The 15,705-nt window shown below is 40.1% G+C and overlaps 5 protein-coding genes across 5 annotated transcripts; 1 reads left to right on the top strand and 4 right to left on the bottom strand. All coding sequences in view use genetic code 12, as the record gives it.

Annotated features, from left to right (window-relative positions):
* Positions 1–21: 21 nt before the first annotated feature.
* Positions 22–732, bottom strand: PSN45_002693 (uncharacterized protein; the record flags this gene model as incomplete). Its single annotated transcript, XM_006684072.1, has 1 exon — positions 22–732. The coding sequence occupies one exon, from the start codon at positions 730–732 to the stop codon at positions 22–24; it is 711 nt and encodes a 236-aa protein (XP_006684135.1).
* A 508-nt stretch (positions 733–1,240) lies between these two features.
* On the bottom strand, positions 1,241–2,644 carry PSN45_002692 (uncharacterized protein; the record flags this gene model as incomplete). The annotated part of the gene is made up of 1 exon (XM_006684074.2): positions 1,241–2,644. The coding sequence occupies one exon, from the start codon at positions 2,642–2,644 to the stop codon at positions 1,241–1,243; it is 1,404 nt and encodes a 467-aa protein (XP_006684137.1).
* Positions 2,645–2,753: 109 nt separating this feature from the next.
* BPH1 (beige protein-like 1) lies at positions 2,754–9,635 on the bottom strand (the record flags this gene model as incomplete). Its single annotated transcript, XM_006683886.1, has 1 exon — positions 2,754–9,635. The coding sequence occupies one exon, from the start codon at positions 9,633–9,635 to the stop codon at positions 2,754–2,756; it is 6,882 nt and encodes a 2,293-aa protein (XP_006683949.1).
* Positions 9,636–10,287: 652 nt separating this feature from the next.
* PSN45_002690 (ubiquitin C-terminal hydrolase) lies at positions 10,288–13,779 on the top strand (the record flags this gene model as incomplete). The annotated part of the gene is made up of 1 exon (XM_006683887.2): positions 10,288–13,779. The coding sequence occupies one exon, from the start codon at positions 10,288–10,290 to the stop codon at positions 13,777–13,779; it is 3,492 nt and encodes a 1,163-aa protein (XP_006683950.1).
* Positions 13,780–13,788: 9 nt separating this feature from the next.
* Positions 13,789–14,676, bottom strand: PSN45_002689 (uncharacterized protein; the record flags this gene model as incomplete). Its single annotated transcript, XM_006684075.2, has 1 exon — positions 13,789–14,676. The coding sequence occupies one exon, from the start codon at positions 14,674–14,676 to the stop codon at positions 13,789–13,791; it is 888 nt and encodes a 295-aa protein (XP_006684138.1).
* Positions 14,677–15,705: the final 1,029 nt, after the last annotated feature.

Below are 15,705 nucleotides of genomic sequence, written 5' to 3'. Positions count from 1 at the left end.
TTTATTCGACATATGCTACATTTACCTCTTTTTCTTCGTGCCTCGTGCTGGTGCCAGTCTGGAGATCTCTTCGATTTTTGGGGCTTCTGGCTTTGGATCAAACATACCTCTCCCTTGGCCTTGTTCCTCCCGTATTTCTGCAAGACGTTTGGACATCTCTGGGTTCACTATGCTGAGCACATAGGGGCCTGCCATCATCACCAATGTGGCCACAAACATAATCGTATATCCGGTATTTTTGAAAATGAAGCCTAATGGACTGTTCAAAAGCATCTCTTTTACCGACCCCAGACGAACCTCATAGTATTTTCTTTCGCCAACCACTGACACCACCAAGACCGTGTCAGTGACATTGGAAGCCTGTCCTTTATTTCCGTTCAAATAATAGTCTGTTGCAGTTATCGTCGAGTGGTTGGCCTCGATTCTGAATCTGTCTTTATCCAAGATGAAGTCATGTGACACAAGTGAGAGATCGTGGATCCCGGGATTCACGTGGTTGAATATGAATTCATACTTCGAATTCACCAAAGCCCGCATTTTGTGGGAGATTTCACCATCAATTGATGTTAACTCAACCGTGAACCGTATGGGCAAATTATTGCCATTGACAATTTGTTCGGCATTCTGCAACTTATACTCCGGAAGAACACCTACTATTTTTCCTTGGAGCAGCAAGGCGTATATAGCTTGCACCATCAGCAAACCAGCAGTTAGAAAGATTCCCAACTTCATACTATTGCGCTGTGTAAGTGATTATGGAATCAAATTATTTCCAGTTCGCGATTGACATACAGCAGAACCCATATAAGGAGAAGAGAAGGTAATAGATATAAAATAAGAAGAAAGAACGATGTATACGATGCTCAACCCTCTTCATGTTCACAACAGCCTGTGAGTTGAATTTTATCCATCTCAAGGTCCCCTATCCCATATCTCCACATTTGCAGCTGGTGCAGTCGTGTGTGCCCCCAGACTGCTCCACCGCGCTGCTCGCTCTGCCAAAAAATTTTCGGTGTCTCCTCCAATTACTTCTTTATTGTACACGGATAGGTATTATTGTAGGGTGACAGCTTTAACATCTACGGCTACCACTCTCTACAACCTATTCAAGAGCGAGCGAAAGGGCTAACAGGACACGGTTTCAGAAGACCCCTGGTCTTAGTTGAAACAGTGCATTCCAGCTGTCCTAACATTTCCATATATTATAGTACACAAATGACAGACATCCTCTGTTTATAGTTTACGTCTTGGTTTTGACAGCTTTGGACCCCCACTTATCGTAGCAATATAAGCCGAAGCCGGTGAGAAGAAGCCCCAACAACTGCCCACTGGTGAGCTTTCCAAAGTATTTATTTGGATCGTGGTTATTGGCAGCCATCACAATACTAACGGTGATGAGCCATATTCTCTTCATCAATGAAGCAATTGAGTATGACACGGCTGGGATCAGACCAAGAAGGTGAAATGCTAAGAGGGTTTGGAAGAAATGAAACAACGAGCTTAAAAGAATGAGGTAAAACACCCATAGAATACCTGATTTGGTATCTGGAGTCGAATCCTCTAATCTTCCCTGAAGAATATCGAGGACATGGGGAAGCTCGTTGAGGAGGAACCCGGTGACGGATATAAAAAATCCAATCATAGAACAGTAGAATATGGTGGTGATCTGGTCGGGCTTGGTGATCTTGTCACTGTCACTAATGAACGATGCAAACGGGTTCCCCAAGTTGAATTTATTGGTTTGAACCTCCTTGGAATAGTCGGTGCTTTGAGCACTCTGGTGGGTGTAATGGCCATTCTGGGGAAGAGGCAGAAGATAGCTTTCATAGCTTGGATTTGGAACATCTTCGTTTTTTTCATCCAACTTCAAGTCTGACGTTGAATAGGGCAATCTGATCAGATTGTTTCTTTGTCTGATATACTTGTGGTCCTTTGCATTCGAATCAAATGGAGATTCTGATCTCTTTGTGCTGATGGCAAGGCTCTTTGTGTCATCGGTATCCCAAGTTATCAATTGTTTGGCATAGATGTTTTGAGCAGCAAAGATGATCAAGTTGATGAAACAAAACACAAATCCCTTGATTTGACCCGAATCAAATCCAAACTCACTAGTGGGTTCACCTTTAGAGTTGGACTTTGGGGCTTCCGAAGTGATGATTAAAATCACTCCTCCAAGTAACGGAACCAACGAGAAATATGTCAAAAGAGGGAATTTGATCTTGTAGACAAAACGATAGCTTGACACAATGACCAAGGGAGACAACGCTCGAATACTCGAAACGGCCGCTAAGGAAAGTAATGATGTAGCACTCAAGGCAAAGTACTTTCCAAAAAACTGAAAGAGTCCCAACGGTAGAATCTTCAAAAAAGCACCCAAATTGATAACAGGCTTCTCTACATCAGTAGGGACACTTCCGGTGGGGAAGTATTGCCTGATGTGAGGAAATACTCTTACCAACACGATAAACAAAAGTGACAACAACGAGGAGGTCAAAAACTGGAACTGACTTAGGAACAACGGATACCTGTATTCCACCAAGATCCGCTTAGTCAATTGAGAGGTGAGAGACGATATACCGTACCATATCACGCATGTTCCCACCGTTTTCACCAGAATCGGTGGTAACCACAGATTAAGGATCATTTTATTGGCTTTCTATGAACTATCAAATAATGACAACAGGTTTATTTATTTTTGAAGTCGCACCTTTCCATATCTTCAATTTTATTATGCTATGTAAACCAGATTAATTCTACCATTGAAAGACTCGTCCGTTGCAGTCTCCCATAATTATGCTGAGGTAACCCCTGGTGAGTTTGTCTTCAGGGTCTACTGTAATTTTCTTCATAAGTTCGTAAGCAGTGATATCACCTATTTTGTCAAACCGGAGCCCCATCTTCAGTAATCGACACAATTCCCAACCTCCTAGTTTCTCATTTGGTTTGAGATTGTAGATGTCTATATGCCTGTCTCCTCCTCCGTATGCAAAAGATATCAATTCGTCGCTCCAGTAGGCGTGGACACTTACTATCAGCTGTTTGCCAGTTTCGATGCCGGAGTTGTTGATACTACCGAACCTGAGACTGGTGATTGTGCCTGGAGGCAATTGTGTTTCCAAGATGTAATCCCCATTCAAACTGAAGACTTTTAACGTGTTAGTTGACTGTGAAAGAATAGCCACATTCCCACTGTCGTTGGAAATGTCTATCAATACCTTCAGTTTCTGGTCCGATTTAGCCAAGCATCTCATGAACTTGAATCTCACAAAGTCCCACATAATAACATTACCGTTGCTGTCAGATGATAGGCCTACTTTAAAGCTCTTGCTGAACTTGAGCTCTTGAATCAGTGATGTGTGGCCCCGTAGAATGCCATGAAATTGAAGGTTTAGGCAAGGTTCTGTGTTGCATTTCCAGATGTTGATAAGACCGTCATCGGAAGCAGTCAAAAACTTCTTGTACCCAATCTGTAGAATACAAGTGATGAAAGAACTATGGAGATCTAAAAACGACATGTTGTTGATCATTATCGATCCGGTTTTGTCGTCAATGTTTCCTAACTTTCGAATCAACAAGTCGTTTTCGGTTCCCACACAATTGGGTCTCCCAATCCACTTGCCAGTCTTGGAACTGATTTCAATCTTTCTGATTTTGCTTCTTAACTTGGATTCAAAGATCATTTTGGGGGCTTTTGTGTCGTCAATCTCAGTGAGGTAGTAATTGGGTAAATTCAATACATCCTTCTTATGATGCGGTTTAGTGAAAATCTTGTTTGGAGTTTGTCCAAAGTTGTTGATCATGCCAATAGCTGCTTTGCGTTCCATTTCATCATTGATGTTATCCAAATTAATGGCCCCATTATAAGAAAGATGGTGGAAAACATTTAACGACTCCACTGCTTCTGATCCGCTCTGTTTCCAGCCAAACACGAGGTCTATCCACAAATGCAAGTTAGCTGATACATATGGGCTTTCCAAAGCTTCTCTGTTCTTCTGAATGAATATCATGGGATCACCATGGGCCCACTTGGGTAATACCACATTGTTGGGGACATCTCCATTTTGTAAAGTTCCAAACTCAAAGTGACTATCGTTGACTAGAAACTCGGGTAGGAAGAAGAACTCGGGGATTAACTCTCTGACATCAGTGGTATTGTCTTTGGATGCAGAAAGCCATGCTTTTTCGATCGAGTTGAAAAGTCGGTCTGCGTGGTCAAACTTACCTCCTTGGAGTAGTAAATACGAATGAACATATGGCTTCAATCGAATCAAAAATGAAGTCACAATCATCGCCGAAGAATAGTGAGTTCCATAGTGGAATGCTGGAGCAGCCTCGTCTTCCAAGCTGCTTAAAGCTTCATAACGTTCGCGGAATTCAGAAGCTCTTCCTTCAGTTTGGGCTCCCATGGGTTTTGATAAATCTCTGAATGTCTCACGTTTAGAAAGATCCAATTTCTCACTGGTGTAATCAGCTATCACCCATGGAAACACTGGGTATTGGGTAAGATCATTGAATGTTCTACCTGCTAACGTATTGATGATTATCAAATAGTAAAAGTTGGACATTTCTCCATTCTTCCATTTCTTGGTGGCTGCGAGTACATTATCCGGGGTATTAGATGAAAAAGCAGAAGCTAGCATTGCAGCAAACGACGAGCTTGTGCTTTGATTATTGGAAATTGATAACGAAGACGATAACTGTAAAGTTTGGTTCAAATCATAATCCAATCCTTTTCCAACACAATAATGGTAGAGCTTATTGTAGACCGAATCTCTTTCTCTGGAAGTAAAGCAGGTCAATAATATGCTAGCTCCATCCGTAAAAAACATCTCCAAGGCAACATCTCTTAAAAGAAACTGCCTTTTGGATATAGAGCTTAATGTGTCCAAACTCCAGCTCTTGCTCTTGTGAGACTTGGATGAGTGATTGGAAAATTCTGCCGATTGGGTATTGACCAATTGCACATATGGGTCCCTCAACTCCAATGGTGCGTCTTGTGCATCAATTACGTTTCCGTCTTGTTGGTGGAAGTAGTTTTCGATGACATATACATGAGTTGATCCAAGAATCATCAAGCTTTCTATAGGAGCCAAACCATTGATCTGGCTTATGTTCCAAATAGATACAATGTGATCTCCCAAATATAAACTCCTCAATACCTTTCTGTTCTTATCTTCATATGTTGTATTATGCTCGTTCTCTGTGTCATCTTCTACTGTATCTCCCAAGTCATCGACAATCTCAAAGGATTCATCACCTAAGTTCATGAAGATATCGTTGCTTGAAAGACTTAGTGTGTTGATACCACTGTTGTCAATTGCATTCTTGTAAACTTCAAATGACCTTTCACTTTGGCTATTAGGAATGCTCGGTACACTTTTTAGTGGGATATTGATCTTGTACGCTAGCTTCTCCGAATCTGAAAGCTGGTCTTCAATCACTAACCGTTTTCTCATTCTATCTGAGTTTTCGATGAAGTCAAGTGTATAGTTGAACTTTGGGCTATCACCATGGTGATATAATCTTTCCGTCTCAATCTTCAACGAGTTATAACTTGTTGCAAAATATAAGATATTCTCCTTGTTGTCCTGGTTAACTCTGTTGAACTTAACCATCTCATTCGCCATTACTTGAGTTCTCAATTGCAGGCAATCTCTTTCGAAACTCTTGATGTAAATATTATCAAGCTGTCCCAAGTGCCCTCCATTACTCAACGATACGCTTATAATATTTTGAACATGGATCTTAGATGATTCATTTGCTTTGGACAAAATAGCGTAGAACCTCTGGTTGAAAATGTGTTTGTAGGTGGGAAATCTGGAAAGTAACTTCAATGTTTCCTCGTCATTCTTGGTTATTAAAGTGTTGAAGAAGTCATTCACAAGATTTAAGCAGGCACTATAGTCCACATCCTTTGTGATGAATCCGATGATGCTTTGAAAATTCTCTTGCCTCATCATATAGACTGTCCTCAAAAGATTGAACAAATGATCAGTATGCACTAGATCTGGTGAACCCAAGATCTTGAAGTAGGATCCCAATAGAAGTACTATTACTGCAGCCGTTTGTTCGTTATTCAAGACATCAGCTTGGAATATGATCATCTGTCTTTCAAGCACCAATTTGACAGTTTCGTTAAACCTCTCAACATTTGGATTACTGGGCAAGTTTCCAGTCAAATTTTCTACCAGAGGACTTGACTCTCTGCTCTCTTTGTCATCCTTCAAGATCTTTTCCATTTTCAAGATCACCAACTCTCCGAGACAGCTTCTTAATTGTCTTATAGAAGAAACATTAGAGCTTTGCTTTGCCTCTAATATTGACAATATGCAAAGAACAAAACTGGATAAGTCTTTTTCATTGATTGAAAAGTTTTGATTGACAAATTCGGAATTATAGAACAAAAGCAAATGAATTGAGTCGTTCATAAACTCCTTTTCATTGAAAATGAAGTTTGATAGGCTTATGAACTCATTGATGTGATCAAATATCCGGGGAAATATTGTTTCAAGAATAAGTTTCTTGCTAAAGTCATTTAATCTGCTGAAGATTTCAAAAAAGCTGGAGGAATTGAACAATTTGGAAATGAAAATGTTGGTCATAATCCGAATCAACCTGTTATAGCAGTTACCAAAGTTTTGTAATAATTCTGAGTTTTCCCACGTCAAGAACAATCTCAAATATCCTATTAACTCGAATACTCCATCCAACCAATTCTTTTCAAGATAAAAGGTTGACAATGGTTTGATATTGTTATAACCTTTCTCGATTGATTGAGCATACAGGCTTATTAAGTGGATAGCATCTAATGATATATCCAAGTTGCTGCCTTTCAATGTAGGGGTACTCGGAGCACTCAAAACCTTTCCTTTGCTTTCACTTAGCTTGTAAACCGAGTTCAAAACTAGATTGTTCAAAAGATAAAGGAATTCTGGTATAACAAGTTTATTGAACTTCTGATTTTTAGGATCGTCAGCCAAGGGAATAAGCTGATTAAGCAGGACTAATTCTTTCTCATCATCTAGCTCTCTGGGATTGATACCGAAGGCTGCTAAGTATATTTGGCATAAAACCTCATCATTAGACCACCAATCTTTCAAGAAATGTGTCAAGATATCAAGCCCTCTGTTCATCTCAAAAAACTTTTTGATAACGTTAGGTCCCAAAATACTTAGTAATCTGGCTAATAGCCTGATTCCACAAATTACCACATCCCTGTCATCAACAGACAGATTCTTAGGACAAGTAAAGTTCAATATTAAAAGAATCCAATGAATTGTGATGGACCTAGAAAATTTCTTCAATATCTTTATACTTGAATCTGAATCACATAAAGTATCTGTCAATGACTTCAACGCTAGCAAGGCCAATTTCTGGTTGCAATCCGTTGGAGTACTATAAAAGCAGTAAATCAAGAAATGGGAAATTGCCCTAATATTCTCAACAGAAATATCAGCCTTCAAAATTGCAGAATATGTGGAAACGAGCTTGTCCAGTATTTCATCGGTAACTTCAAGGTGTATTAAGGCCAGACTCTTCAAGAAATGGAAGAATTTCTTAAGAAGCTTCATTTTGTTTAGTTCCATTAGATTGAACTCTCTGAAATTACTCTCCGTCATTAACACATTGAATTGAGTGAGTAAGGTTGAAAAAGTGCTTGAATAATTGAACAAGTCGAAGTCTAACACCAAAAACCTGTAAGCATTGGGATTAACAATCACCGAGTCCGTAGGATTAACAAAATCGTAACCTGTATGATTTAAGATCAAACTTAGTAAATTGTTGGATTGGGGGTCAACCAAATGCCTCAAGTCAGGGCTGATATTGAATTCAAGTGATCTGTTTGAGGATTTATAATTCGCCAATATAATAGACAAGATCCCGTAACCACTGATGTTTTCAAACTCTTTACTGAGTCTCCAACTGTTATTCAAAATGCTGAATAAGAGGTTCAAAGATTGTACTAGCATGAAATCACGATGTCCTGTTTTGGTGTCTTTGATAACTGTTTCAATGAACCTCAAAATCATTGGAGTGCCTCCTATTATATAGAACGCACCGTGCATGGATTCTGACTTATGAATTAAAATATCTGGATTCAACGAGAAAGGGTTTTCAAGATTTTCAAGATACTGGTTATCATTGCTGCTGAAAACGATATCTGAATCTTTGAACTTTGTGGATATGAGGCTGTTTGCGATCAGGCTCTTATCTATAAGGTTTTTCACCATCAAGCCATTGGCCAAATACTTGTTGTTATTCTTGAAGGGTTGAGCAGATGTTGATTTCAGGTTGTTGAAATGTGATAATGATTCTTTAAAACTGTTTCTTCTTTTCCTTTTTCCAGTGATCTCTTTGAATTTAAGGGCAACATTACAAAGACCTTTAAAGCTCAAATGGTCTAGTAAGTTGAAGATGTTGTCATTGGAGAACTCCTTGAAATTCCACTCATATCCTAGTCCAAGATTGTAAAACAAGTTTATCCACTGGTTTGACAAATTTACGTCAAGAACAGTTAAATTTCTTAAAATCATTTCATCCTTGTTGGATATTCTATTTGCAATACTGTCATTTTCATCATCACCAAAATACAATTTATCCCAAGCATTGAAGTTTCTTCCTTCTTCTGGACAAGGAATGGACTCTGAGTATTCTCCATCAACAAAAAGATTGAAATTCGAGTACTTATCGAAGGTCAAAACAAAATGAGTAAAGCCTTGATTCTTACTGGGGTCAACATTCAATATTTGGTTGAATGAGAACTGCATCTTTGCTTGATTGGCTTCGTTGGTGATTTCAATCATGAACTGGTTATAGTTAATCAATTGAATCTTCAAGTTACATGAATTGAAACTAGAAGAATTGGATATCTTGAATAAGGTTATCAAGGGTAAATCAGAGTAGTCAGACTCTAGATCTTGATGGTTTATCTTGAACCAAGAATGTATTGAAAATGTCTTGAAATTGGGATGATGCGTGCTACCGAATGGTACAGCTATTGCACTGGTAGCGAAGTTCTTTAGGAGATAGAACTTGAAATGACTTGAGTAGCTAGTAAAGACATTATTCATGAATTGCAACAATACCAATTTCTCGTCAATTGAAGCGGTCTTCATCAACCTGTGGGTGATATTGAGCATTGTTTCTGTGTCACAGCCAAGCTCCAATAAGTCAATTGACAACTTCATTAGTTGACCAAGCACCAGTGGCTTATCTTCGTTTAAGTCCAGAATTTGCATCCTAGATGCTCGTAGTAGAAAGCTATCAAGTACCAACTTGTGAATATTACACCGAACAATATGTATCTTATAGGAGTAAGTCATAGTGAAGATCACTGAAATCAACTCGGTCATGATGATCTTGAAGTCTCCATAAACCTCGTCATCTAGCTGATGGAACTGGCGGAAGTACTCAACCATATGATCATGGGTCAACGCCAACTTATCGTTCATCAAGGTTCCAACCACAACTTCCTCCTCGATTACAGCGGTGAGAATCGACAAGTCCTGGACGTTATCTATCAAGTCAACTTGCCAATTGGATAGTAACTCCTGGTTTATGTTAAAATTGGGGAAGAGCTTGTTACACACAAAGTCCACCAATTGAAGGTCCAAGTCTGTGCTTTTGGAGCTCATGTTGGACAATTGTATTGGTATTTTGCGTCTTTTGGGCTCTGTATACCCTAGAATATGAGCTTTGGATAATGTTTGAAGTGTAGTTTTATGTGGATAGCCCGTACAGCTGGTTCTCGCTTTATAGAAACGGTGCGCCAGAATCTTTCGCCGCACACGACCTATAAAAATATCTGGAGGGATTTGGTAGTGAAGAGGAAATACAAAGGGAAATAATGAGATACTGAAGGTAGTGATGAGTTTTGAAGAGTGTTAGTATTGTCTATGTTTTTTTCTGGATTTTTGAGACACTTTTATAAAAATTTTGAAATTTCTCCAGGGATCGGAATAGTTGCAAATATCACTTATCTTGACCAATTAAAGTTATCTTAGCGAAATTAAATAACTCAACAGAAACAAACTATAGAGCACATAGTTCGAATCTGATACAAACGTAACTTACCACAAACACAATAAGCTCCGACACTAGAAAAGATCGGGTGGAATAATATTTAGGCTGATGGGGGTACAGTAAATCATCTCCAAAGCCCCCGGAGCTCGCACCCACTTCTCACTATCGCCGCGCGGTGTCCGCCCCAGGTTTTGTCAGCTGTCGTTCGATGCTTTCAAAGTGCGACTGAAAAACACTCACTGTTAACTTCACACCTGGAACTCAATGGACGACAACGATTTCGGTATCAAATCAGAGCCCATGACTGACAGTGAGGGCACAAGTGCGGAAAGCATGCGTGAGCCCTTGAAGTTGTCCGAAAGTGTATCTTGCGATGAAGGGGCTGAATCAGACTCACTTGAAGAGGAGGATTCCCAGCTGTTTGTGGAGAAGAGACAGGTGATCACCCATTTACTTAACGTGTCAGAAGGCCAAGAAGGGGACTACTGGAACTTGATCCCAAACCAATTTTTATCTAGTTTCTTGAACAGTGACATAGCTTCGTTCAAGCTCCTCAAACAGGAGATTGGTCCTGTCAACACCGAGAAATTGGTTGATTCGAGTGGTTTATTGTATATGACTGAAGACGACGAATCCCGGTGCGTGTGTGTGCATCCAAAGGTGTTTCAATACTTGTCCCAGTGGTTTGGCTTGGAAGGGGTCCCCATAGCTCGGGCATTGATTATAGATGCTAGTGGCAATAAGATAGTGGAGAAGTATCCTCCATATTTTGTTTTGCATACGTTGGGCAAGAGCACCAAGGTCTACAATAGCCACAACTCCAAACCACAGAGTGTTTCGCTTTCCAAGATTTCGACGTTCCAGGATTTGTTGGATACTGTCAAGAGGTATGTTTTGAAAAACACCAAAGGAGAATTCCGAGTATGGTTCTTAAATGGTGATAATCTTGACGATCTTCCCAGCACTATCACCTTGCAGGAGTTTGTCGATATTCCTTCGAAAAGCGTGGTATTTAAGAACATATTGGGAGACACCTTGAAACATCATCTGGTTAACATGTTGAAGTATCATTTATTACTCGAGGTTCAGGACAAAACCGGCAACTTCCCAGTTAGTCAGTACGTCCACAATATCAACGTTGAAGTGTTTGATCCTCAAAACTCCTTATCTTCAGGAGGGCATTCAGGCTTGATCAATTTGGGAAACACTTGTTATATGAACAGTGCATTACAATGTTTGGTTCATGTTCCTGAAATCAACTACTACTTTTTCTTTGATTTGTTCATGAAGGAGTTGAATAAGACAAACCCCTTGGGATACAACGGTAATATGGCCCAGTCGTTTGGGTCCTTGTTGCACAAATTGTTCAGCGATCAGTCGGTTAACGGCACTTCTTTGAACGCTTTGTCCCCAAGAGAATTCAAGTACACCATTGGCCATTACTCCTCCATGTTCCAAGGGTATCAACAACAGGACAGTCAAGAGTTTTTAAGCTGGCTTTTGGATTCCTTACACGAAGATTTGAATCGGATACACGATAAACCATACCTTGAGAAGCCCGAATTGAAGGATGAAGATATAGACAATCCTGAAGCGATAAAAAGACTTGCTGATATAAGTTGGGACCAATATAAAAAGCGGAATGATTCGGTTATTGTGGATTTGTTTTCGGGGTTATATCAAAGTGTTTTAGTTTGTCCAGATTGTGGGAAGACGTCCATAACCTATGATCCTTTCAATGACTTGACATTGCCATTACCGATTGAGAAAAAGTGGTATCATACTTTCACCGTGGTAAACTTGGACTTTAATCAACAGGTACCCGATAGAATCATGAAGTTGCAAATCGAATTGAATAAGACGTCTAATTACGAAGAACTATTAAGTTATTTGACAAGATTTTTAAACGTTCCAAAAGATTTCTTGTTCTTGTATGAAATCTTCAACGATTACGTGTACCAAGACTTCCAATCCAATAACAAGAAGTACAAGTTCATTCCCATTAGTGAGTTGATTGGAGCAAATGACAATGTCTTGATTTATATAATACCTCACCTGCTGGTAGATAAGGTTGTACCAGTTTTCAATATTTTGCCGGATCAAGACAAATCCTATAACATTGCCAACGTTTTTGGAGTTCCTTTATTCATTACCTTAACCGATGAAGAAGCCAAATCATTTGGAAGGATCAGAGGCAAACTCGAGCAGGCTATTCAGTTATTGACCACTGTTGACATCAATTCTCAATACAGGCAATTGAAGACGGTCCATAAACAGTTCTATTCCAAGAAGGATTTTGCATTGGAACCAGTTGAGGTTGAGGTGGATGAAGGATATGACTCTGACGTTTCATTAGGGGATCCTGAAATCAGTGCTGATTTTGGTTTTACCATTAAATTTCTTGATGATCCTAGGTTTAGACCAGATCCAAGAAAGAAGGTTCATTTCCCTCACATCAAACCCACCTTGACAGGATTGCCAAAGTTAGGTGAGAAGTTACCCGAATTGAAATACAACTACTATCATTATCCTAATTACAAAAGACAAGAAGACTATGTTCTTGTCAAGTACGAAGCGAAGGATGAAGAGAATGAAGATAAAGTACAGTCCAACGAAGAAGAAGTCCAATTGGATGAAGAAAACGAAGTAGAAGTGGATGAAGAAGAAGTTACTCCAACTTCTAGTGAAGGAGCTGCAAATGATGAAAGTGAGCCTCTAGATTCCAGTCTGGAAAGTAGTGAAAATGACAGATTGGGACTGTTATTCGATTCAGTCAGTACTTTGAACAATAAAACAAAAGAAGAACTCAGATTCAATATCGAAAAACACAATCATCCCACTTTTGTTGGTCCAAATACCTTATTAGTATGCGAATGGGATTCCCAGATTCACGAGCAATTGTTCAATGCTAACACCAGAACCTGGGAAATCTTGAAAGAAATTCCTAACCCTGAACTTGAAGCCAACAAGGCCAAGTTGATTGCCAAACAGAAGTCTACCATCTCGTTGTACGATTGTTTGGACAAGTTTTACCAACCAGAAGTTCTTGGAGATCAAGATTTATGGTATTGTCCTAGATGCAAGGATCATAAACAAGCTACGAAAACCATAAAAATATGGAACACAGGTGATATATTGACGATACATTTGAAGAGGTTCCAGGTTGCAAGAAGCTTCAGTGATAAGATTGATGTTACAGTTGATTTCCCCATAGAAGGATTGGATATGAGTCAATATGTAAACAGTCCTGACAGAGAATTGACCTACGACTTGATTGCCGTGGATAATCACTACGGTGGACTAGGAGGAGGCCATTACACTGGATCTGCACTTAACTTCAGAGATAACAGGTGGTACTACTTCGATGACAGCCGAGTATCTCCAATAGAAGATCCTAAAAAAGTCATTACCAGTGCAGCATATCTCCTATTTTACAGAAAGAGAACCAAGGATAACCTACTTGGAGGCGAAAAGTTCAGCCAATTGATTGAAGAAGGTAAAAAACAGTACGAGACCAATTTGAACATACTCAAGAATAACTTTCTCCAATTGGAAACCCAAGTCGAAAACTATGATCAGGATGAAAAAGTCCAACAGCCAGAGAAAGAAGGCACTCCAATGGCCGATATAGAGGTTGAAAATTTCAACAGTGGGAAGAAGTCTCGTTCACCTTTAATGGAGGATGACCTGACGTTCGACACAAAAAAGCGATTGTTAAGTAAAGATAAAGACAAAGGGTCCAGTGAAAGCGAGTGAAATTAAAGTTTATACACTATTTATGGCTTTGGCTCTTTGTTTAGATGTTCTTAATAAAGATTTAATTTCATCTCTTGTGATGTTCAAGAGACTTCCATTGATTAACGTAAACTCATTAAAAGCCTTACCATCGGATACCACATTGACCTTGGATATTATATTAGATTCCTCACTTTCGTTTTCCAAGTCACAGATGATGAGATTTTTTTCATCCAAGTTGTAGAGTCCAAAGTTGGAGGACACCAAAGGAACCTCCATGTTCAAACGTAAAGGCACCAACTCGGCGTCGGGGTAGGCAAGTAAGTTGTCGATAGACAACTTTACAAACGAGTCATTCAAGTATATCACCGGCAATTTAACAGCCTTCAAGCTAGTCACCAAGGCAAAATGGCAAACGTCAAATAGTGGACCAGACCGATCAAATACCTTCAAGTTCACAAAGAGGTTGAACTTGAACTGTTTGTTTGTGTCCAAGTCTTCCAAATTATCATCGATCATCACCTTTGGTTTGAATATTAGTGAATTGGATGGTAATATTCTGCTGTGCAAAGTCGACTCGTATAGCTTTTGAGAGAGATTCATTTCTTCATCAGTGGGAGCTCCTGAGCGGCCTCTGGAGATAGAAAGAGTAGGGTATACCGAGGAGTACTGTTCCGGGGTTTCCCCACCCAAGAGCTCGGTGATTCCATATGATATATTGCAAATGACAAGAGTATTGCCATTTTGGATGTATGAGGTGGTGAGCAAATGAGACGATTTTTGAGAAAGAATCTGGATGTTTTTGAACTCATCAAACAATCTTTGGTTCGAGCGGATCCCGATCTTGAGGTGCCTCTCTAAGGAGACGTCGGGGATGATCCTTTCGAGGATTTCGGGTTTAAAAGATATCAGCTCCATTGTAGATGGAGTAAACTGTGCGCGAAAACAGAGATGAGGTGTGCCAAGGTGGGAGTTAGTGGTGGGGGCGACGACAGTGCGAGAAAAACTGGTGGCAGTTTATGGTGGGGGTGGGGGCGACGGCAGTGCGAGAAAAACTGGTAGGAGCTGGCAGGAACACTGGCGGAAAAGTTCCGCCATAAGCTGCCACTACGGCGGCCACTTTTCCGCTGAGCACATGTATCACGTGACCGGCTCTTTTGAAACTAACAAAGAAGCATGGCAAGGAGAGCACAAGCATAAGCCTTATGACCTTCCCCTATCTGCTTACATCAGCGAGGCGGCTATTGGCTGATAACAACCTATTTGTGGCAGAGACAAAAGCTGAAACATACGGCATGGGCCGAAACGTCGCCGGAGGCACACCGGTGCGAATCCCGTTATTTCAAAGACTCACAGGCTAAATGAAACCGTACAAAATCCGATGGAGGAAGCGGAACCCCCTATTTTAGCCTATACGGTTTTTCCCGACAGAGTTAATAAAGAAGTTTTACTAACAGAGTCTAGGTTAGTTTATGATGTAGGTAGATAATATGTATGGGTGACTAAGTAAATTCACACACCGATGATTAATGAGTCACTTTCGATTTAGGCAAAAAGGTCCTAAGGAGATCCCCCAGTTCAGCAGGTTAGGATGTGCAGGTTAGAGTGTGCATGTTAGGGTGGTTGTAATATGCAAACGAGCTCCAACTTGCAAAACCATTCCCCCTGCTGTGAAACTCCCCCGATCCAAAGGTATACTTGAGCCAAAATCTCCCAGATTTCCATCACCATTTACCACCGGTCTACACAACACACCCACCGGGGATCAACCTGATAACCCCCCAACAAGTACCAGAACAATCAAAGTTATTCGCATAGCTCTTAATAATTGCGTGGATCCCATTGGCCAAAGATCCGGTGCGCACCCTTTATCAACCAATTATTTTGTCCGGTACCGGATTCGATAGAGATAATCATTTAGATGGGGTATTTTTGTATGAGAAAAAA

Source organism: Yamadazyma tenuis, chromosome 3 (genome assembly GCF_029203305.1).
Source record: "Yamadazyma tenuis chromosome 3, complete sequence".
Classification (NCBI taxonomy): Eukaryota; Fungi; Ascomycota; class Pichiomycetes; order Serinales; family Debaryomycetaceae; genus Yamadazyma; species Yamadazyma tenuis.
Note: the sequence above shows the minus strand (reverse complement) of the source record. Positions and strands in the feature narration are given on the sequence as shown.